At 35.4% G+C, this 23,875-nt stretch overlaps 1 protein-coding gene across 1 annotated transcript in view; it reads left to right on the plus strand.

Moving 5' to 3' along the window:
* LOC136875886 (uncharacterized) overlaps window positions 1–11,327 on the plus strand; it is a 637,093-nt gene extending 625,766 nt beyond the window's left edge. The window contains exon 15 of the mRNA XM_067149506.2: window positions 1,141–11,327. Coding sequence (XP_067005607.2) covers window positions 1,141–2,015 — 875 coding nt within the window. The 3' untranslated portion in view covers window positions 2,016–11,327. The remainder of the gene's footprint in view (window positions 1–1,140) is intronic.
* Window positions 11,328–23,875: the final 12,548 nt, after the last annotated feature.

The raw sequence follows: 23,875 nt of genomic DNA on the forward strand, positions 1-23,875 counted from the left end.
ATTTTGTATGTTTTCTCTGTAATCAATCATAAACATGTGATGTTGAATTGGCAGGTGGCTCAAGAATACAGGGTGGCACAGAAATCACATATGGGTTTTAATAATTTATGGTTTATTTGTTTTAAAAGAAATGCTAGTGTTTCTAGCACAAACATAACATACATGTTTCTCAGATGTGTACACACTATTGTCTTTCAAACAACTACTATTTGCTTCCTCTCAAAGCACTTTTTGTAATTTTGTTAAGAATTATGGGCTGTAGTGCATCAATTTTTGCTCAAATATGTTCTGAAGCTATTCACTGATTGCTGGCTTTCTGACTCAGACACTTTCTTTGAAATATCCTGAAAGAAAAAATTTGGGGCTGTCAAATTTGGCAAATAATGGACTGCTTATTTGCAGTAAGTTTTGTTTGCTAGTCATTGCTCAGCTTCTCTGTAGTTACTTTTCCACATGTCCTTTTGAAGACTGCAAAATCATCATCATCATCATCATCATCATCATCATCATCATCATCATCATCATCATCATCATCATCATCATCATTGGCCATCTCCAGTTTCCTGGGTGTGGTGAGAAGACTGCAAAAGTAAAATAAAATGTAATTGTAAAGACAAAAGTTATTAAATATTTCAACCCATGCATGATTTCTGCACTGTCCTGCACTACATTGAAACACATGGGAGTGCAGAAACTTTACTATTTGCTTCCCATTCAGTTGTCTATGGCTCATATCCCTGTGGATGCTACGGTGGAAGTTTCACCTGAAAAATCATGTGGCATCATGAAGGGAATCTGGCCTTAAACCATCAGCCAAACTTCAAATGGTTCCAGTGACCCCAAAAATACCTGAGATACATTGAAGAAAGTTTTTTATGAGTCAAATATGTAAGCTAGTTCAGTGAAAGTTTTACAGATCATCTCTGAAACAACTTCTCTGTCCTAGTTAACTTCATCTGCATATGTGATCCTTGAGACAGATGATGAAGGGGTAAAGTTGTTTATTTGAAATATTACATGGAGGGAAGGAGAGAGAGAGACACACATTTCATGTTAATTCTTATGTTGCATTTTCACATGATTAATATTCTTTTAATTTATAGAGATGATTAATGTGATGTACTTTTAATTTATTTCTAGGGGTGATGCCAGAAGATGGAGAGTTCTACGTAAGCAGTTCTGCCCGACCCTTCCAGTTCAATGCTGCAGATAGCGATATTTTCTGCAATAACAGTAGTCAGTTCTTCCCTGGACAACTGTATCAAGCTACTAATGTTGAAGACTGCTCTACAAATACGACAGCCACCTCTGTTCAAAGTAAAATGTCTACTCTTGGTGTCAGTGTTGATTCATATGAAGATGAAGTTGACACAAGTCTCCCAGCCGTATCAAATTTGAATAAATCTAGTGCAATGGTAGGTAATCAGAACTCAAAAGCTAAAGGTGAAAAGGATGTTCAAGCAAATATTGCTGAAAACAAACCTTCATCACCAAAGCATATCAAAGAAGTGAGCTTTAAAAACTTAACTGATGAGCATACAGAAGTTTCAAACAGTGACAACAGTGACGGTATTGAACATAGTTCACTTTTGGCAACAAATGATAGGGCTAAAATGGCAGTAAGCACAGTAGCACTTACTTCAAGACTGAATACTTTACCATTATCCTATAATGCAGGGGAAGTAAAATCTCTAGCTACTTGCGTTACAGTAGATAATAATGTTGAGAAGGAATTGGACTTCGTTGAAACGCCTTCTCCATCTTCACCTTTATCTCCGACTTCAGGACTTGGTGAACTACGTCATACACGCGATAGATTGAAGCTTGATCTGCCTGCGTCTGGATCAGCTTTCATCTTGGATCCCCCAGCTTTAAGTAAACGTCGCTCGGTGGAGGCAGTTAAAGGAGAAGCATCACTGCTGGACAGTGGAGAAGAAACTGAAGACAGCGGTATTGAGTCGAGCAATGGAACCACTGCTTCTTCACTGAAATCACAACACACTCAAGTGTTATAAGAGTTCAAAAACAATAAAAGAAGAAAGATATATTTAGCACCTGTATATAAACATTCTTCAAACTTTAGACTTGCAATATTTGTTATTTCTAGATAAAATTTCATATGCTGCTCATATCTTTGTTTTACTGACCTTCAAAACTGTTGTGTTTTGAGGACAAAGAAAAGGGTTTTTAATGGTAATGTAGCTCCAAAAAAGCTTGCTGTTTCTATTAAAAATTCTCTAAATTGTTTTTACAAATTAGGATGGTGACAGATGTTCAACATCCTGAGCCATTTTGTAAATTTCACTGTTTCTAATAATTTAGCATGACTACAACTGTACTAAAGTGTGCAATATAGTGTTTTGTATGCACAAAACAAAAGAACGAGTTTTAAACAGACAAGTGTAGATGTTCACTGATACTAATGTGGAAGGTAACATAAGGCACAACCAAGTAGGTTCAGGAAAAAATGGCATATTTTCTCTGCCCATTTTTTGAATGAGGAATGAATATGGGTGGAAACTGCAATAAACATACCGGTACACTCTTATTAAAATGTATTCTTACTTGTACACTGTCATTTATAATCTTCTTCTGAATTATTTTGTTCAGAAGTAAGAAGCAAGTATCTGTATTAGTTAGCATTGACTAGGTGTGCTTCTTTTATTTTGATAGGAAGCAATTTGCAGTTTTTGCAAATGGACACGTAGGGTTATGCATTGCATATAGGTCTGTTTTCTAACATTTCTTTTCTCCCAGATCGTTTCTACCATCTGATAACTCAGGTTTCCATTTTATGTATGGTTGACTAAGAGCTTCTTCAAAATGCATTTAAAGCAAGTATATTGTAAATAAACCTTGCATTGTTATCACTTGTTGTGTGGCACCTCATAGATCACATTACAGTTTATGTAAATTCTTTGAATTATGAGAGAAGTAGCTGTGATACACTGAAATCAGCTGCTCATGAGAAGAATCAAGAAGATTCTCTACAGTAATATTCTGGTAACAAAGTGTATGTTAACTTTTCAGGTTTTCTAGCGCAAAGATCCGATCTGTCAGAGTGTATTTACTTCAATTTGTTCTTTGATCTTGAAGTTCATAATGGTGCCTTGATGATAATGGTTATATTCATCTTCTGTGATAGAAGGAAATTTTGAAGTTAACTACAAGTTTACCAGGTCTGAAAATAAAAATGATGTATGAAAATGGATGTTGGAGAATTAGATAAATGAAGTACTGTAACACTGGTTGGTTACAGATTTATGTAGGTACCCTTCTTACATTGTGTGTCACCTAGTTTCCCATCCACTTAACATTTCACCTTGTTAGAGAAAAATATCTTATATCATTAGTATTCATCCTCGAGTTCTCTCTTGTGTCCATCCCAGGATAACTTAGTGCTTCGCATCACAGTGATACTTCCTCTCTGTATCTAATATTGACCCTGTGCTGTATTTTATTACATTTGCTGCTGCTTCTTCTCCTTTCTGGTGTATTCCAAAAGTTTAAATTCAACATTGATATATGCAGTAGCTTTTTACCAGTATGTGATAAAGCCTCTTCTTTTTATACAGTAAAGAAAAACAGAGGAACAATATTTTTAATATTAATTCATTTATTCTAAAATATTGTGCATTTCTATTTTAAACTTCACTATATACAGTTTTTATTTGTTAATAGATGCTCTTTTAATTTTTTCCATTACAGTTTTACTGTATTTGTAAATATCAATTATTAAGTCAGCCTATGTTTAGCTAACCAAATTTTGAAGTTAAAAAAGTTGTTTATCCTAAATGCTCATGGATATTAATTGCGAGGCTTCAGGTTCTGAACAAATTATACATTTTCAGATGTGTGTATTGAAAATCCAAAACTGGTAATAGTTCATCTTTGTATGTTTTCTCAGAATAGTAGTTTGATTCTGTTATTTTTTGTATATGAATGTAAGCAAGGTGCTCTGATAAATCTTCGCAAACCACAACTTATCTTGCTGAGAACAAAGTGACAGTTTTTCCATAAGAAGCGTATAAGTCCACCCTTTCTTTGAGCTTGCTCTTTACCACATTGTCAATAGAGTATTTCTTACTAAGAATGGAGATTGGATACTCATAGTAGAGTGGAAATTTGGATTTCTAAGAATATTCTAAATGCCATGACTGTAGAGCATTTTTCAATAATTTTATTATGTACTAAAAAGGAAAAAGGCCTACACAATTTCAGAGACCACAGTTATTGTGCATCAAAAACATTCACTAAATGCGTAAGTATGATAACACTCGTCTCTAGTCCTGAAATGAAACCATGACTACAGTGAACGTTCAGATCATATTTAAAGGAAAATTTGAGGGGCATTATGGCTGAGTGACATTATCAGTGGCTTCTCATTCCACCAAGTCCTTCAGTTGAAAAAAGGACGTCAGGAGCATTAATATTCACAAGCTCGTTTTACTTGCATGACAAGAGCACTGAATGTCATTTAAAGAGCATCATGTTGAGAATGCCTGCTTTAAAGGATATATTTTGCAATAATATTTCTCGCCTTTTGAAACATTAACAGCCTTCTTTTTTTGAGATAGTTAAGAGCTATTCTACTTCTTTGAAGATGTCAGAACTGATTCCAAGATTGACATGGCAGATTGTCACATGCCATGTATGTCATTCAAGTTTCAAAGCATCAACTATAATATCGGGAATAAAGATAATACAGCAGAACCTCAATTATCCATATCTTGATTAACCGATCATTGCATTATCAGATATTCTTCCCATTTTAAAAATAACCCTACCTAAAATTCTATGTGGCTGCCAGAATACAATAAAGCAGTACTTCTATTACACAAATATAGTATAAAGCATCCAAGACGAGACCCTCTGTGAGTTTATAGTTGCCATTCTCACTCATCTTTTGAGTCAGAGGGAGCCTTATTGACAGCTGTTGAGACTAGCCTACTGAACATTGCTGAATATTCACAAAAGTTTTATAAAAGTCAATCACAAGGTTGCTTCTTGTAAACTGTAGTCAGTTTAAGTTCAGTTCTCCTTCAGGCATACATGTTTTCTGCAACGTACTGTCTGCGAAACTAATTAATAAGGAAGAACACTAAGTGACATAGAACCAAAAGTTAGAAAATTGACAGATTTGAAAAGTGTAAATTGGTGGCCGTGGATATTGAAAACAGTGGAGAGGAAGAACAGACTGTACCTCAGTGCTGTATTCTTGTACAAACTGTGCTTGAATTAGCAGAAACCTTCATGTAGTTTATGGAGAAGATACTTCATTGTCGGACATTACTTTACTCTTGAGGATTAGAATGAACATCAGGGAAAAAAATGCTGTTAGTAAATTTCAGAAGGACGTAAAAAGAACGTAAAAATACAGTAAAAGCAAGTTGAATGGATTATCTATGCTTTTTGATTATCCGTTCTTCCCCTCCCTTCATTATGACAGATTTTCGAGATTCTACTCTGTATGTCTTTCTTACACTGAGAAATGCAACTTCAATGCATTTCAGTTCACTGTCAGTAGCTTGATTTTTCAAAAACAATCTCAGATACTACACACAGTAACAGAATGGAGCTGATGATCATTATCTACTTCGTCTATAATTATTGAAACAATAACAACAGCATCATGCAATTAGGTTGCATAGCTGTGAGCTTGCATTTGGGCAGATGGTGGGTACGAATCCCACATTGTGATGAGATGATGGAAACCAACTTAAAGAATTTCAAATAATATGCATTAGCGTACCTTTGATCATCTATTTTATTAACTGTATTTTTAACCTGGAACTTAAATTAAAATAAATGAGCATAACATGTAGTATATGTATGTAGCCCTCCCGTGGTTACTTCTTCATTTGATAAAACATAAAATGAAATAATTGTTTCTATGATCTGGTTAACCACCATATATTTCAGTTGCTATATTACTGCATACTTGTGGAATAGTTCTTTCTTATAACATTCAAATTAAGGAAAACTTTCTTCAACATGTGGTTTGTTAGCCGCTATGTGGCAATTTGAAATCGAGGAACTCTGCTCTGCATTTTGGTTTATGTAACTCTCATTCTTCCGAACTGAAACAGTGAGAGTTAAGAAAATATGCAATATAAAAGTCTGCATTTAAATCTCAACTGGGGATGGGGCAGACAAGGTAGAGTACTGTTCCTGCAAAGTGAAAAGCCTTGCCATTACTGGGAACATTATTTCTTCTCTTCTTCTGCTTGTCCCACATGTGTGGGATGTGGGTGCGAACTGTTTCGCACATGAGGATTTGGCCCTGGTTTACAACCGGATGCCCTTCCTAACGCCAACCCTATGTGGAGGGGTGTAATCACAATTACATGTTTCTGAGGTGTGGTGTCTGAATATGAAGAAGAGAGTGTTGGGATTAACACGAACACCCAGTCCCAAGCCAGAAGAATTGATCAAAGGCAATTAAAATCCCCAAACTGGCTGGGAATCGAACCCAGGATCCTCTGAACCGAAGGCCTCAATGCTGACTATTCAGCCAACAAGTCAGACACTGGGAACATTATTTATTTCTAATTATTGATTGTATTCTGATTATTACATAACATACTATATCATTTGGAATTATAGAGTAAATAGCTATCCTTGGTGGCTGCTCTCTTAATGGACATTGTTTTATTGAACTCATTTATTTTTACCCAACAAATATGTTTATACATTGAGCACTATAACAGACACCAGTGCCTATTTTGAATGTTCGTGCTAGACCACGGCAGGCACAGGTGTCCACTGGCTCAAAATCAAATACTTGCACATTTGTTGGCTTGTATAAGGTTTTGGCAATGGCAAGTAACCGTCAAGTTTCCTTAGGTTTTAACTGATGCAACAGGCTTCTATACCATACATATCAGTTATATATTGTATATTTAGATATGGAGCTGGACTAGGAAAATTGATCATGATTATATTATGCATTCAAATACAGGAACATTTATTTTCCTTAGTTTGCAGCTTACTTGTTATTCACTCTCCTATGTAAATGCAAAGAACATATTTTTACAGACAGACAAATTAGGCAATGAAATTCGAAAAATGTACAAATGCAGGAAATTGATGCAAGGAAGCGTTAAGAGCCCAAATTGACAGACAGGTGAGAGTTCTACCAGCCTTCTACTAGTACTATTCAGTTAAAATATATTTTATTTACCTAACTTCGGTGTTTGGAGAGAGAGAGAGAGAGAGAGAGAGAAAGAAAAGTTTAGTGTTTTTTTACAACTCGTATGAACTCATAATCCAGAATTGTCACATAACACATGCTTACCGCACACATCTCATTCTATTTCCCTCTCCCTTCCCCTCATCCTGCAGGGGTCACAAGCTGCAAATAGGAAATATGACATTTATTTTAGTTTGTGACATATTTTTTTTACTTTTCTGTTAATTGCATAGTGGAATATTGCTACTGATATATCAGTGCTCTATAGGGGAAAATTTCAGTTCTTGTGCTTGGCACTCAGCGTGTTAAATAACTTTTCCACTGGTGGGTATCTTGAGTCCCAGTCAGCAGCCAGCCCAAAGAGTCTCTAGTCTACTTAAGCAGATGCTTTCCTTTTGATGAATGTAAAATTTCAGTTCTGCTTGTTATACGACCTATGAAAAACAGAAGTCAGTTCTGTAGGTGGAAATTAATTTTGAATATTTATATATTTTCAAAGCAAAGGAAGAAAACTTGGAGGCTGTTTTTTTAAAATACTGGTAATGTTGTAAGTACTCATGGAGGTAATCCTCTTATCAACATCTCTTTCAAGTAAGTGCTAATAAAAGTGTCTTAATAATATATTTTAATTATAGTCTTCCTGAGGATCCGGTATACTTATGCTGTCAGCAACTGCAGTATTTACTCGCTCCCTAGAGATTGGGGTATTCACTGTTAGAACCTGTCCTTCCTCACACTTGATTGCTAGAAACTTCCTAAGGTCACTCAGTTCTGTGATTTCATGTCAGTCTCCTACATGATGATACCAAGCCAAAACTTCAAAATAGTAGCAATTTACCATCTTGCCTTACCTACAGTTTGCTGTTTTATATTTTTTCTTACTTGTGACCCATTGCTCAGAAAGGGACTCAAAGTCGGCAGTAGAAAGTTTACAGCAGAGATGAACGAAAGTGGCTGTAATGTAAAATTATCATTTCTGTATTTTGACCTCTTGCGCTATCTGTGGATCTTCTTAACAAATTAAGTTACGCAGCAGTTTGAGTCTTTGCCACTTGATTTAATGAATGTACAATTGGTAAGAAAATTCTTAAAAGTTGTAATTGCGTTTTTCTCAAAATACAGTATTTGTAATAGCAACAGTCAATAATTAATATCTTCTAAAGTATTGCATCTAGAAGCATGAACTCTCTTTTAAAATGCTCAGTATCTTATGCCAATTTTATAACCACAAAAATATCAGAAATGAAATATTCGACTTCAGTCATATATTTAGTACCCACTAACAGGAGTAACTCTGAAATTTGTCATTAATTTGAAGGATTATTTGAAGGATTGTGTTGAAGACAACTTTCACAATAGACATTTTTCTACAGAACCAGTGATTAATTAGGTATCAATATATAATCTTTTACAAACCATTCCTGAAATTTGAAGAGATAGAAAAGCTGTTTGTGGAAAAGCCATTTGAAACTAAAGCACAATCATAATGCTAAAATTTTGCTTTTTGTTGCTTTTTAACTATGATCTTGTTAAGTTGAAGACAAATCCAACAGAAAGCATTCAAATTCTATCATGAAAATTAACAAAATTTTCTTCCTTCTTGGAAAATAATACCTTCCTACTTTCAGTAATTTTTCTCTACTCTTATTGACTTGCAGAATCTCCTGTGGGCTGCAAAGGTTCAAGGATGACTGGATTTTATCTCCAGTATAATAAAGGTACAGCATTACAGATTGTGAATCTTTTCACCACATAATGAAATATGAAAATAAAAAGTTCTAAACGATTACTTCATAATAAAGGAGGACTCCGCCTGAAGATGAAGGATGAAGGAGAGGAATGGTGCAGGATCTGCAAAAGTCAATGTTTTTAAGATGTTAAGCTTGTCTAAAAATTGCTCGTTATTGTTGCTAAATTTGTAGAACAACATATTAAAAATGTTTCTGCACGAAGGAGGATAGAATTGAAAGCTAATAGCTGTTTCATTTAGAGAAAGTTATTAATCATCGACCCCATGTTTTCTGTGTGCATGGGAGGTGTCTGTATTAGTGAAAACTGTATCTCAATTAGGAAAATGAGCCACAGCACAAGACAAGGTATCTTCTTAACATTTTTCCTGAAGATATGATAGAAAGCACAGGGGAAAACTGCATTCTCATGACCGTTGTCCGTGCCAGGATTCATGCTCTTGGAGATAACAAGGAGAAGAGGAGCTGGGTAGTGAATCTTTATGGTTTATGCTGTTGTGTCTTTATTCCTTTGTAAATACGTTGTTAAAATGTTTGATTTCTATAAATTTAGAGAAATTCTAAATTGTAGTTTGTTGGATGTTGTCACGTGTACTGAACATGAAAAAGTGAACAGCTTAACATCAGTTTTTCATAAAACTGTTGACAAAAGTTTGGTTTCTACCATCTTCAAATAAATAGCTTGTACATTTGTGCTTTTAAAAAATCCATTTTTTTACTATTAAATGAACATCTACATGTTTTTTTCAAATTCTGTTGTATCATCCTGTTTGTAAAATATCATTTGAGATAGAAATACTTAAAACTCTGAACAAACAAAGATTAAGTAGGCTATTTTAACTGTCATAAAGACTTCAGATATGAAAATGACATTGGTAGAGATATTGTTCCTAAGCCATTTTATGTTCTATGAAATTTTTATGGTCTTTTAATACCCACACTCCAAGATGAAATGCAAGTTTTATTTCATATATGTATATAAAACATAATGTCTACTATTAAGGGAAGCTTCCAGTCACTTTATTTAAAAGAAACAGCTTATCTAATATTATAACTGGTGTCCTCTGATAATAATTGGTTTTGTGATGCACTCTGATTAGAGAAATACATATTGAAGCCGTCCAATTTGTAGGTGCTGGAAAACAAATGTTGGGTTGTTGTAAAGGTGTGTGAAAATGAGTGTTGAGACATTTTCATCTGTACACTTTTGTATAGCTATTATTTTCTGTATTGTAATTTATGCCAGCCAGACTGTAAAATAATTTATAGATATGCTGACACCAGCTACTGTGTACACTTTCTTATTTCATTATCTCCTGAAGTGGGAGTAGTTAATATATATTGAATATATGTTTAAAAGAAGTGTTGAATTTATTTAACTGTTGATGACATTAATTCCTGTACATGAGTAAGTGCAGTTAATGATAAACTATGTTATTTACTAGAAATTTTGTTGATAAAGGCAATGAAAGTGTATAAAGAAGGAATATTGTTATTTCCTCAGTATCGGTATAAAAATAAGAGGTTTCACAACCACTACACAAATGGTCTTCGCTGATAATGGCAAGCAATTTCATAATAATAGTTGATCTTAATTCATGACATTTTTTCTTTACTAGTAATGTCAACTGGTTTCCTCTTCCTAGTATTGCTTTTCCATGAAATTAATTTCCTTTAGAGAATTTAATATATTAAGAATATCAATAAAATATGGAAGGGAAAAAAAAAGAAGAAATAACAAACTTGCCCAGTAAACCATAGTGCAAGAAATATAACATCAGATATTTACCATATTGACTTGTACCTTATATGCAGTGTAAGTACAGTTGAGGTGTTGCACACAGTAGAACTGCTCACATTATATTCAAAGTTATTTGCTTCACTGTAGCTCCTATGGGAATATACTGTAATATTTCTAACTTGTTGAATTGATAGTACAAGATGTTCAGTTTTTCTTCCTTGGCCATAGTAAAAAATCAAATAAATTAATATAAAGTGAAAATAATACACTTTGTAGTCTGTGGTCTCAGCTGAAGGTTCCTTAGAATGCCACTCGGTTGCTGCCTATCGCAGTTCTAGAATTGTTCAGCATATTAAAATTTTTCACGTGTTTGTAAAACACAGTCGATAATTTTCTGTTTCTTTTTAAATTCAGATTTTAGGAAAACAAAGGAAAATTTGTGAATGTGATAGGTTATACCTGTAGGTTATTAGAGAGATCTTGACGTGTAGATTTTGAAGATGGTCCATATCGTCCTCTTTATTTGATGACTGTTAAATTAAAAATTTAAGAATTTGCACTTGTGCAGTCTATTATGTTTATTAAAGGAAAACTATTTTTGAAATATATTGTTAATTTTTTATTATTAATAACAAAATATTACTTTCTTTTGCTGCATTTCCTTTTACTAAATAACCTCCTTATGATGACAAAATATTTGCTGAATATTTATTATTAAATCATTTTTGAAATTGGGGTAAGTTGTTGAAGACTGATGGGAGAAGAAGAAATGTGGTGGAAGGATGGTGAGGATACATCTAAAGCAACATTACCATTGTTATTTCATTGCTATACTGGCTTACTGTTCCTCTTACTGAAGTCAAAAATATGTCTTCAAATCCTTCAACCTACTGTAAAAGCCCATTATATGTTACTTGACCACTTCCGATTTTTATTTTTTTTATTTTTCAAAGAGGAACTGGGAATTTTTTCTTAGGGTTCCTAAAAAATGTACTGATTACTTTTGAGTGGATTTGCAAACCAGTTCTATTGAATGTCTTTTGGGTAATCTCCCATTATGCTTTGTTATGTTTTTGATGTAAGGTAAGAAAGGACTTATTATTTCATATCAATATTTGATCTTGTGTGATGTGATGCAATGGCTTATTTATTTTATTAATGGAGTAGCCCTTGGTGCATTAGCTGGTTTTCGTATGTTCTCTATGTTCCTGGAGGTTGTCTTTTATTGATAAACATTGTACTTAGTCCAACAGAGATTTTATGGTGTTTCCCTTTGGATTGAGGTGATAGTTCGAGTCATTTTGAGGATATCCCTCTATGGGAGTAGGCTTGTAGTACTGTTGGTCTCATATGACAGACTTCCATCTATGTTTCTGATGACAAGAAAATCCAAGAAAGGAAGACATGTTAGATTCACTATCCGTTAAATACTACGTTGAGTTAAGGTACCATAGCTGAAAAATGATGGTATGAAAATTTTTTAAATCCAGAAATGGCAAGTATCTGAGTAAAAGTAATCAAATTGCTTGTAATGAATATCTTTCTAGAAGTTTTACCTGTAAAAAAAATTTTTACTCGTAATTTATTTCTTGAAATAAAATTGTAATTATTACATTATAGTCATCATTACATTTTAATTTCTGATATACATCATGTGGAAAGTTTAGCAACGTTGGAGCCACAGCACATGGCAAAGTATAAAATCAAAGATACAGTGCACACTTGTTCATTCACTCACACTTTGTTGTGATGACTGGTTGAGATTCAATTAATCACATACTCTTGACTTTGTGAGTTTGCACGTGGTCAAAAATGGAACTGGAAGAAACCTGTGATAGCAAAGAGGTTATAGTATAAATTTCCATTCCTCTATATTAAGAAATATTATAAAACAGGAAACAGTTCCCATCTGTGAACTGCTATAGTAGAATTTCCATTCCTCTATATTAAGAAATATTCTGAAACAGGAAGCAGAAATGGGGGAAAAGAAATTAAGTGGTGATGAAGGTAACTTTTCCAGTTCTACTATAGCAGAACCAGTAGCTTCACAAGTACTGGATGAAGTACTTCCTTCCCTCTTCAAAGACATCAGACTTATCCTACAATATTGGTCACTGCTGGCAGTGTCTTAAAATTAAACACAGGCTTCTTACACATTACGCTTACATACTGCTTGAAGCACGGTAAAGCCGGTGGTAAAAGCCGAGGGGAAAATGAAGGTCCTACCTACCTCATAAACATCACATTCTACTTCAAGCTCCTCCCTCAGACAAACTATTCGGTAAATTTTTTAAAAAATCACATTTTCTGAACTGCGGGCATTCATCCTTACTTTCTGTTGTTTATTTTTATCTCCCAAACATTTTGTATAGTGAAAGCATATTTGCGAGTTGCATTCTGTAGAGTTACAGTTTCAAATTTTTCCATCCAAAAACTCATTACAACAAGGCTGAGTGGACCTTCCATGGCTATTATATGTATTTGTTCATAGAAATAGTTGCTTTGATGGAAATATTTCCTAAGGAACTGTTTGGTTTTGATCAGACCGATTGCAATGAACCTTGGTAGGATGATATGTTCAGGCAGTTTTCTTGTTTGTGCTAATAAAAGATTATATTTATAGAGTGCACGTTTGTGTATAGATAACCAAGATTTCATACTATTGTACATAATATTTTAACTTCCATTATAAATGATACAGAAGTATTAAAACCTTAATACAGTATAAGTTTGTATTACTAAAGTAGCTTTGTAGAGTGTAAAATTATGTTCATGTTGTCAGAATCTCATTTTCATTATAAAATGTTTTATCGTATCTAACTTTTAATACAGAACTATCGGTCTATTTCTACAGTGCACATGGCAGGCCATTTATGTCATCATCAACTAACTGTTTCGAGCCACCTAGCTCGGTTTCAGCCATTAATTATAACCCAGCCTGGGATTTCTATGCTAGAGTTAATATTTTATCATATCTTCACAAATTAGGATATTTGGAGTGATTTAACACCTATTTTATTTTCTTGTCCATATTTCAAGCTTAAGTGTATGCTTTTAAATATTTGAGGAAGACTCACATATACTGTATTTACATAATATCATTTTTTATTTTCAATATCTTCCATATTTTATGGTTTCAAAGCTGTTCTTTCCAGAAAATAATTTAAAGTGTATTTTACTATCATCAATAATTCAAAGGTGGATTCTGATATAGTATTTCTGTGAAATATGGAAAGAAAATTCTGCTCTGTATACATTCCCCCGCCCCTCCCCCCCCCCCCCCCTTTTTTTTTTTTTCTTGCTGGCTTTGGCCTTGTCACTCAACCTACTGTGATTCATATCGCAAAGGTTAAACTCCTGTTCTGTGCCTTCAATTCTTATTTTTGTGACTTTCATGTTTAGGCAATACTTCTTTAACTCTTCTCTTTTTAATAGTATTAACATATTTATTTTAATAGAGAAATGTACACTCAAGTTTGAGCATTAATTAAATTGCACATTTCTGTCTTTGCTATAGGCACCGTGCAGGTAGATCAAAATGCTACTACTAGCGCTACATAATGGCCCGTTCTGAAACAAGAGGTGAGGCATAGTGCGAGAATCTCAGTACATCATGTGTGATATTTGAACAAGTTGCGGGTTTAAAGCGATTCACTTTGGTGATCTAAGTCAGATGTCGTCACGTAGTTGCTCTAGGGAGCCGGTGTTACTCTCCGGACGGCTGTCTGTCACGTGACAAGAGAGTAGCAGACAGGCAGGTTGCATACCGTGTCGGTACTGTACTTGCTGCTCGGAAATGTTCATCTCTGAGGAATTATCAAACATCATAAAATAAATAGAGTTGAGTAGGGTAATATGAAATGGACGTAAATCCTCAAATGTGTTATTTTAAAGTTTTTTTTAGTAACGCTATGCTTTCCCGGCCTTCATATTCATCATACTTGTTGAAATGACATAAGGAACAACGGCGCTGCAGATTAAATTTTTGATGTGATTCAATATTTTATTACATATTAAACATTTTGTGTGTTATTTTCTTGAAGTATCAAGTACCTACTCCTCTTCCCAAGAAGGTTTGAAATTTGTTTGCGTCGATGACCTAGGCTGTGCTGAACTCTCTTCCATACTAAATGCAATATTTACCGACTAGGCTTGAATGTCGTGTGGTGTGAGGATAAAGGCGGGAACACACTAGTCACCTCATATGATTTCAAGCGTCGCAATCTAACCTGTCAAGAAAGATGTGCTATACCTTTGCGCCACTGACCTTCAGTGCGTACTACGTCATGCACTTCCCCTACTTGCACGCTACTGGCTCCAAAGGCATTTTGCTCTCGATTGACGATGTTTGATCTAAGTGAATCGTCATGCAATAAAGGAAGAAACCTTCTTGTCAGTGGCCATGTGAACGGCGTTGAAGAGTTAATTTTGAATGGTTTCGGATGCATCACAGGAAAAGTCACCCGACAAACGTCTGTCACTTTGCCGCCTTATATCGTGAAACTTGAGGTAGGCAAGATGTAGTTAGGTAACAATCTATAAAGTTTATTTAGTAGGGATTACTTAATGCATGTTTGCTAAGTTGTACGCATTTTTATTTTGTCTTCAGGTGACCAGAATCATAATGACTCTACCAGCGAATGTTCTTGTCCTGCCGGCGCCAGAGGAACTTGCAAACACGTAGCTGCGGTAGTGTATTATATAAATAATGAAAGTGTTGTCTCCAAAACAGACCGTCCGCAACAATGGGGAAAACCGAGTCCAAAAACAGTGTCAACAGAAAAATATAGAAAATTCAAACGCGTAGAAGAACTGTTCGGTAAAAGGACTTTGGAGACATCTCTTCCCCCCTTCGAATTAACTGAGGATATTTTAAAACACATCCTTTGCCATCTTCGTACAATGCTTCAAGCAGAAAAAAGTACTGAAATTGAACAATCGTGCTGGGCCGTAGTCACCTCATTGAGAGACAGGGTAGTGAATGATGTGGAGAGAGAAGAATGTGAGGAAATTGTGACACAGCTATTACATTTACAAGTCTCTAACGACGTGCGCTTGTTGGACAAATACACCTTTTGCACTGTGAATGACGAAATATTTTTTACCAGCAAAGTGCAGGTTGATACAGATCATATAATTAAAATCTCCCTGGACACATTATCTCAATCAGGAAACCCTCGATGGTTTCAAGAAAGAAAGATAACAATATCTGCTAGCACGAAAGCACATCGGATCAAAACTAGGCGACATAACTTTGATACCAGATGTAAGGCTTTTCAGGCGTTTGCTCTATCAACCAGCATTTCGTCTTAGGTCTGACACTAGACTCGTCAGAGTGGGATGTGTCAGACCCTACCCACTGACGCTGGGTGTATGCAGGTGAGCTTATCAGAAGCCTATATATGAGGCACAGTCTGATAACTGCATACAGGAGATAAATCTCCACAATGGAATTATTGCCTGCCTAGCAATTCCGAATGGAAAATTCGAAATTCCCATGGAGGGAATTAGATATTTTTCACCAATAGAGCATATCAAAACATATCAGATGTAAGGCTTTTCAGGCGTTTGCTCTATTAACCAGCTCTTGCATTTGTAACTGAATCTCCAATTGGGGGAGCTGCTTTGAACAATCTTTCATACGGAAGTGAAATGGAAAGTGAAGCAATAGAATGCTGTGGAAGTTCATTTGGTGTTCGTGTTAATCGATGTGGGTTAATAATCCACAAGAAACAACCTTGGATTTGTGGATCTCCAGATGGCATAGTTCTCAAAGGAAATGTAGCTGACAGAGTGTTAGAAGTTAAGTGTCCATCTTCCTGTAAAGAGAAACCAATAGTAGATGAGTCAGGAAATGTGCGAAAAAATGTACTCCGATGAGCAAAATAACATACAGTTAAAGACAAGTCATCTGTATTACACACAAATACAAATACTGATGTACGTAACTGTCTTGAGAAAATGTGATCTATATGTATATAGCAAAGCACAACAGTTGACAATACCTATTTATTAGGACAATAAGTATGTCGAGGAACATCTCACCAAAATGACAAAGTTCTATTTCAATAATTACTTGCCAAAAATTAGCGGTATTCCTAATAAAAGTAATAATAATTATTTATTTGTCAGTTCTTGCTCGCTTGTTGAACGTTGAACAGATCAAAATGTAAACAAAGAATATATCAAACAAACTGATGGTAGAACAATTCTCAAACTATTCTTTAATATTGGAGGTTGCAAATTCATTAAAACGCAACATGTATGCACGATGTCATCCACGTGTGGAAAAAGTTCTGTTGGCAATTTCTGTAATATATTGTATATTTTGATTCTTTGAATACACCTTTCTACGTGAATTCTACACTCGCAATATTGTAAGTACTCTCAACTTCCTCAGCTGTTAATCTCCCGTCATGTAAGAACGGTGGTGTCACGATTGCGACACCGCAGCCAGATAAGTTAGTTCTGATGCCAGGAAATCCTTTATCAGCCATGACCTCATCGCCAGGTTGAAGGAAAGTTAATAAACCACTGTCGGTTGTTATGAATGAGTCGCTAGCTCTTCCACCGTAACATTTAGATTTAAAGGCGATCGTACCACTAGGCATGATTGTAATTAAAACTTTTCCAGTGTAGCAACCACTCTCTGATCTACTTGTGGAGGCTGTTCAACCCTAAATTCCGTGCAGTCAATAATGACTCAACAATTACCGTAATTTCTCTCAAATGCTGGAGGCATTGTTTCTTGAATACTTTCCTTACTAGGCCAGAATATGAAATGTTTTTCGTATGCAGTGTCAATTGTATAAGCACAGTCGTAAAAATACATGAAATTGTTGTCCTGTGAACACCAAACTGCACTCTCAAAGCAGAATAGGACAGTCCAGTATTCATTTTCACTAGGAAAATCAGTAATCTGCTTTCTTTACACAATTTCGAAACGTCACAGTTTGGTAATAACGCAAGCAGCAAGGGAAAGACATTGAAGTTCACACCTGTTAAATCACGTATTTGTGTTTGTTTCTTATGGAACTGTAGCCTTGGAAACCTGGACCCTTGATGTCTGCATGATCGTCTTCTGTTCCACACATTTTATCATGTTTCATAATGTCCCCTCCCAGACCGAAATTAAGTGGAATACATGCTTGTGTATTTACGTCGTTTTCATTTATTGAACAAGAAAACATGAAGTCTGAACAATGAAAATCAGATACATCTGTTCCCACGGATGCATCCTTGGTTATGTTACTTGTGCAAACTGTACCTGGAAATTTTCCGTCTGAATCTTCCTTTTTCAATCGCTTGAGTTGTCTGTGAAAGCGCTGTAAGCTGGACCCCGGTGACATGTTCCTCTTCTTGTATTCATCCGGAAATATTGTTGGAACATAGGCTGTACTTAGTGGGTGTCTAGATCTTCTGTTTTCAATGAAATGTGCACTACACATTCTTGAGTAAGTCGTAGGTTGCCAAAGTGATCCATCTGTGCTAAAAATTAAAACCAAAATTAAATTAAATTGGATCAATTGAACTTATTGCAAACATGCAGTACGTATGTGTAGGCCTACTTACTTCTTTCGGTTAATTGCTTGTATCCATCGCCTCCTTCAGTCCACATCTGTCGCTCGTTTTGGAAAACAATAAAATTGTACTTCGCTTCCCGTATTTGCGTAAGTATTGGAACATCCAACAACACAACAATTGCGTTTACTTGATCTCCTTTTCTCTGCCATTATTATCGGAGTAACTACACAGTCATAACAGAATAACTACTGCGAGTCTGGAGTCTGCCTGATGTGTTGTTCTCCGCCCGGCTGCTAGAGCGACACGCACGGTGCCTATAGTCTGTAATTGTCCTGGTTCTTTTCGTGCATGTTATGATGTGATATCTGCTACACTTCTGTCCGCACAAAGTACACTTACAATCTTCGTCTGGCTCATGGAACTTCTTGTTTATGCATGTCTTATGCTGAAACCCGTGTATGGAGAGTTGTGTTATGATGTGGTACTGCGTGTTGCACTCTCTAGTCTCTCTATCGTCCGTCATCGCTGGTGAGGCACAGAAGTCAAGGTCAGTTTCACTTTTCTTCCTTTCCCTGATGTTTACTAGTGTCCTGATTGCTTCCATTAATTGTAGGTAGAATTGTGATCGTATGTCTTCTATGAAATACGTCACCCACATCATTTCGTATACCATCCGGGATTACATGTAACTAATCTCATGTTTAGACCCGTATTGAAATTTGCTATAATTTGCATACAAATTTGTATTTTTTACTTTTCTATTCCACCTTTTTAATACAATTGATTTTGTGTTGTTAGAAGTTCACATTGCTACAACACTACATTAAAAGGGACATGTTTTGCTTGGTTTCAAGCATCCTCAGCCTTTGTGATTTATCTCAAGGTTAAGACCTGTCATTGTTAATTTGCTTATAACTAATTTGTACTTATGATTCTAAAAACTACCATCGCTACCATCTCTGCAGCACAGTTATAACACGAGACTCAGAGCCAACAGAAGGGCGGCTACCAACGCAACAGTAGATAGCAAATAACAGCTTTCAACAAACATGTATGTCCTCATCTGTTCCTAACATCGTAAACAGAATTCTCGCCTTGCGTTCAACTTCTTAATCTTTTCTTTCCTTCTGTTACAGAGAACATTTTCCAATATCTACTGACACTTCCTGACATGGTCTCAGTCAATTTTACTGCATACCGGTGCTAAAGGCCCCTTCTGCAATATTTCAACTGCTGCTTCAGTTTCACATTATGCTCATGATTTCATCAGCGGCCTTGAAGGTGTTGTTTTTATGGCATTAATTTTAGTGCTTGTTTTTCACGCCCTCATGTCGTTGGCATTATATCATTGTCACACTGTTTTTCCACTAAACATTTTTTTTAATGAACGGTTTTAATTAAAAATTTTGTAACAGAATAAGTTTTAGTCTCTAACAAAATATTTTTATGGTTTAATCATTGACAGAGTTTCCATCAACATGTTTGTATAATGTATCATTTCTCACATTTTTATATACTGAATTTTAGTAACTGGCTAAACTTTTAGCTTCGGTATTAATATAAGAAGTACTCTTGAAGATTGTTTTTAGGCTGAAGATGCCATGAATTGAGGGCGAAACATGTCCCATTTAACTGATAGTATGTTTATGTAACCACTATAAGTGGAAATTAATGTATTGAATAGGTGGATTAAAGATTGCCTTTATTGTTTTTGAACTGTAAATTTTCAATACGGACCAAAAATGAGATTTATGACATGTAATAATTTGAATTTGTCGTGATATGCACCCGTAACCTTATTTTTGTCACAATTTAGCAAGACTCTAGAGGGGATGCTAGAGGCTTGTTAACCTGGGAGCTTATGCTCCTCAGACTCTCTTTGCTTCCTCCCCCCTCCGCTAAGCACAACGGTTACTAACCGGACCTCACCAATCCAGACCAACGGTCTTTTCGCTGGCCTGGTCTTGTAAAGATAGTCTTGGCAACCTTGTGGCATTGTCCTAGTTGGGCTACATTGGATTTGCAACTTGTGTTTCACGAAGGCTTAGTGGAAGTTTAATAGAATTCACAATATTTTAAAGGGAGTTTTAAAAATTGCATTTCAGTTGTAAATCTCTATTTGCCTATTTGCACAGGAAATGAATCACAGATCAAAATACAAATTTAATTTCCATCTATTCTGTGACAAGAGACCACGGCATTCTAACTCCTCGTTCTGTAATTTAATGGATATTTACATTTTAGCAATATCATTTATTGAAGGTTCACGACTAATACAGCAGTGCAACCAAACAAATTGCCACAATACATAAATTAATAGGCCTACATATTCTACAATGAAATGTGATCATAGTTCTCATCACAAAAAAGATAAAAGGAACAAACGAACTTACCTCCTTACAGCAACCTTGACAGACTACCCTTCCATCCGTAGTGAAATTTCCCTGTGATCCGCTGCTTCAGCCAGTAGGATATTGACTATTTTTCTTTGGGCATTGCTGCAAACACCTTCTTCTTCCACTTCATAATAAATCACAACACGTTCTGAACATAAAGCGTACGCGTACAACAGTTCGCATCGAAAGGGAGGTACAGGGCATGTGGGTTGTGTAGCATAATTCGATGTTGACTGGTTCTGGCATATGTCTTAGGAGGTTGGAGGGGTTGAAGGTTTTGAGGTAAAATTGTTCCTTGATTCTCCTAATGGAAATTTCCCTAGAACTATTTCTGATGACTTCTGAGAATTCCCATTATTGTTCATGTGCTAAACAGATATCAAGAAAAGAGAAGATAATTCTGTCAAGCACACTAGCTACAATATAATGCACTGGAAGAAAATCGTTTTTTTTTTAAATGCAGCCAAAAGGCATCAAACAGGCAATTATACTCTAAATAGGCACAAACCCCTGAAATAGACATTTATAGGCACAATAAAACAAATGAAATATAGTTTAAAATACCCTAAAACGGATTTATATTTCAAAAGCCTACGTTTCTGAACACAGGAATAAAATAGGCAAATGGGCAAATTCCCATCCTTAATTATTATCATCATCATATTTTAAGTTGTTTTGGAATTCATTTAGGAGATGTTCAGTGAGCATTAGTGAATTAATGAATAATAATTTACTGGAGATTTATTAAATTAATTAATTTAATGTTTGCCCAACCCTTGTCCCATTTCTCTATGGGGTAAGGTTTATTTCACTAATGCTCAATAAATATCCCCTAAATCAATTCCAAAACAGTTTAAAAATACAAAAATAACAATAGGCTATAAGTACAGTTACATGGAAAGCACAACGAAAGATCCAAAATGTGAAGATTCTGAGAAGTGCCAACCTTGGTTCTGATCATTACCTTTCCAAGACCAAACTTAAACTCCTTCCAAGAAAGATAAACAGGTTTGATTTAAAAAACATACATACATACATACATACATACATACATTATCATTATAGACTGTTATGCCTTTCAGCGTTCAGTCTGCAAGCCTCTGAGAATTTACTAAACGTCGCCACAATCCTCGATTAGCAACTAGTGTTGTGGCCTCATTTAGTTCTATACCTCTTATCTTTAAATCGTTAGAAACAGAGTCTAACCATCGTCGTCTTGGTCTCCCTCTACTTCTCTTACCCTCCATAACAGAGTCCATTATTGTCCTAGGTAACCTATCCTCCTCCATTCGCCTCACATGACCTCACCACCGAAGCCGGTTTATGCGTACAGCTTCATCCATCGAGTTCATTCCTAAGTTAGCCTTTATCTCCTCATTCCGAGTTCCCTCCTGCCATTGTTCCCACCTGTTTGTACCAGCAATCATTCTTGCTACTTTCATGTCTGTTACTTCTAACTTATGAATAAGATATCCTGAGTCCACCCAGCTTTCGCTCCCATAAAGCAAAGTTGGTCTGAAAACACACCGATGTAAAGATAGTTTCGTCTGGGAGCTGACTTCCTTCTTACAGAATACTGCTGATCGCAACTGCGAGCTCACTGCATTAGCTTTACTACACCTTGATTCAATCTCACTTACTATATTACCATCCTGGGAAAACACACAACCTAAATACTTGAAATTATCGATCTGTTCTAGCTTTGTATCACCAATCTGACATTCAATTCTGTTGGATTTCTTACCTACCGACATCAATTTAGTCTATTGTTTATAAGTTTCATTTCCGTATTGATGGATATTACTTTACATAAAAACAATATATATACAATTCTCCACCTTATCAATACGAATTTATTTTACATTACAAATATTCAAGACTAGTTTCGACCCCTATGGGGTCATCCTCAGTTGACATGCATTGTAAATTGTTCATAAAAACATCACGTATAGTGGTAAAAGTTAGACTAGTTTAGGCTGATCATTAATGTTTGGTATGTCTAGTACATGATTAGTGTGCATTGTTCATAAAGACATATATTACCTTACTGCTACTACTATCCAATTTTAAGTTATATAGTATGGAACACAGATATGTTTGTGTAACTCAACAGTGACAAGTTCAAATATTTACAGAATTGGCTGTTGATTAGTCACATGATATTACAGAACACAGGCTTGAACATTTTTGATTTAAGTGTCAGTGCAACATCTTGCTTATTATACATACTAGAAGCTAAATTCATTTTGTAAAGTCATTACATTCTGATTGGAACTTAGTGTGAGGTTAAAGTTGAATAAAATATATGCTAATGTGGACATTAAAATATTGTTAAAATGGGCATATAATCAAAAACAATGGTATGTATGCCACACATGTCTAGTATAAAAACTCATTACATTGATGCTGTTAGTGTGCAGTACAGCATATACACTGATTTGGCATAAATGGATTTGTATATATATTGTTCCAACAAAGTGGATCCATAAAAATATAAGATGTATAGGTAATTAGTATTATAATGATCCACTGCAAATTAGGTAATGCTGTTGTTTATCTGAAGATCTATTGGCAGCTACAGATATTAAAGTTATTAAAAATGTTAATGGAACATGTTTTCTTCCGTAGACGCGATGTTTAAGATTGGTGGCATTAGTCAAATATGATGAAAGTTATGCGTCTTGGTGCACGTTGGTTAGTTCTGGAAGCTTGTATGTAATGAGAAACCAAGGTGGAGTGTCTGGAAATAGAAATAAAAGTGTGATAATGTTGTGGATAGAAAGTGTGATAGTGAAACGTATGTCGTTTACTTACTTAAAGTGCTGGAGCCGTGCGTTCTTAGTAGCTGCCTGTTGGGATCTGGTGCGCGTAGCTCTGAGATTGTAGTTAGCGGCGGTGGAGGGGAGGTTTGGGGGGGTAGGTGGAGTGTTAGTAATAGGAGTGGGGTTGGAGGGGGGAGGGTTTTGAGGCGGTTGATTTGAACATATCGATTTTTGCTTGTTTATTCTTTTGATATAGAAATCTTTTAATAAGGGAATTACTGCATGAAAAAGGATGTTATTTCTGTCTATACTTTCATTTAGGTTGGAGTTTGGATTCACATATTTGTCTAAATTTATGTAAAATTCTTCTATTATACTGAGTAAGGGACTTTTTGGGTTCATGTTAAGGATTTGCATGTCGTTCTTAATGTCTGTGAAATTATGTTTTTGATCGTCAATATGCTGACCCATAGCCGAAAAATGTCTGTGCTTGACGGCGTTTACATGTTCAT

Source organism: Anabrus simplex, chromosome 6 (assembly GCF_040414725.1).
Source record: "Anabrus simplex isolate iqAnaSimp1 chromosome 6, ASM4041472v1, whole genome shotgun sequence".
Taxonomy (NCBI): domain Eukaryota; kingdom Metazoa; phylum Arthropoda; class Insecta; order Orthoptera; family Tettigoniidae; genus Anabrus; species Anabrus simplex.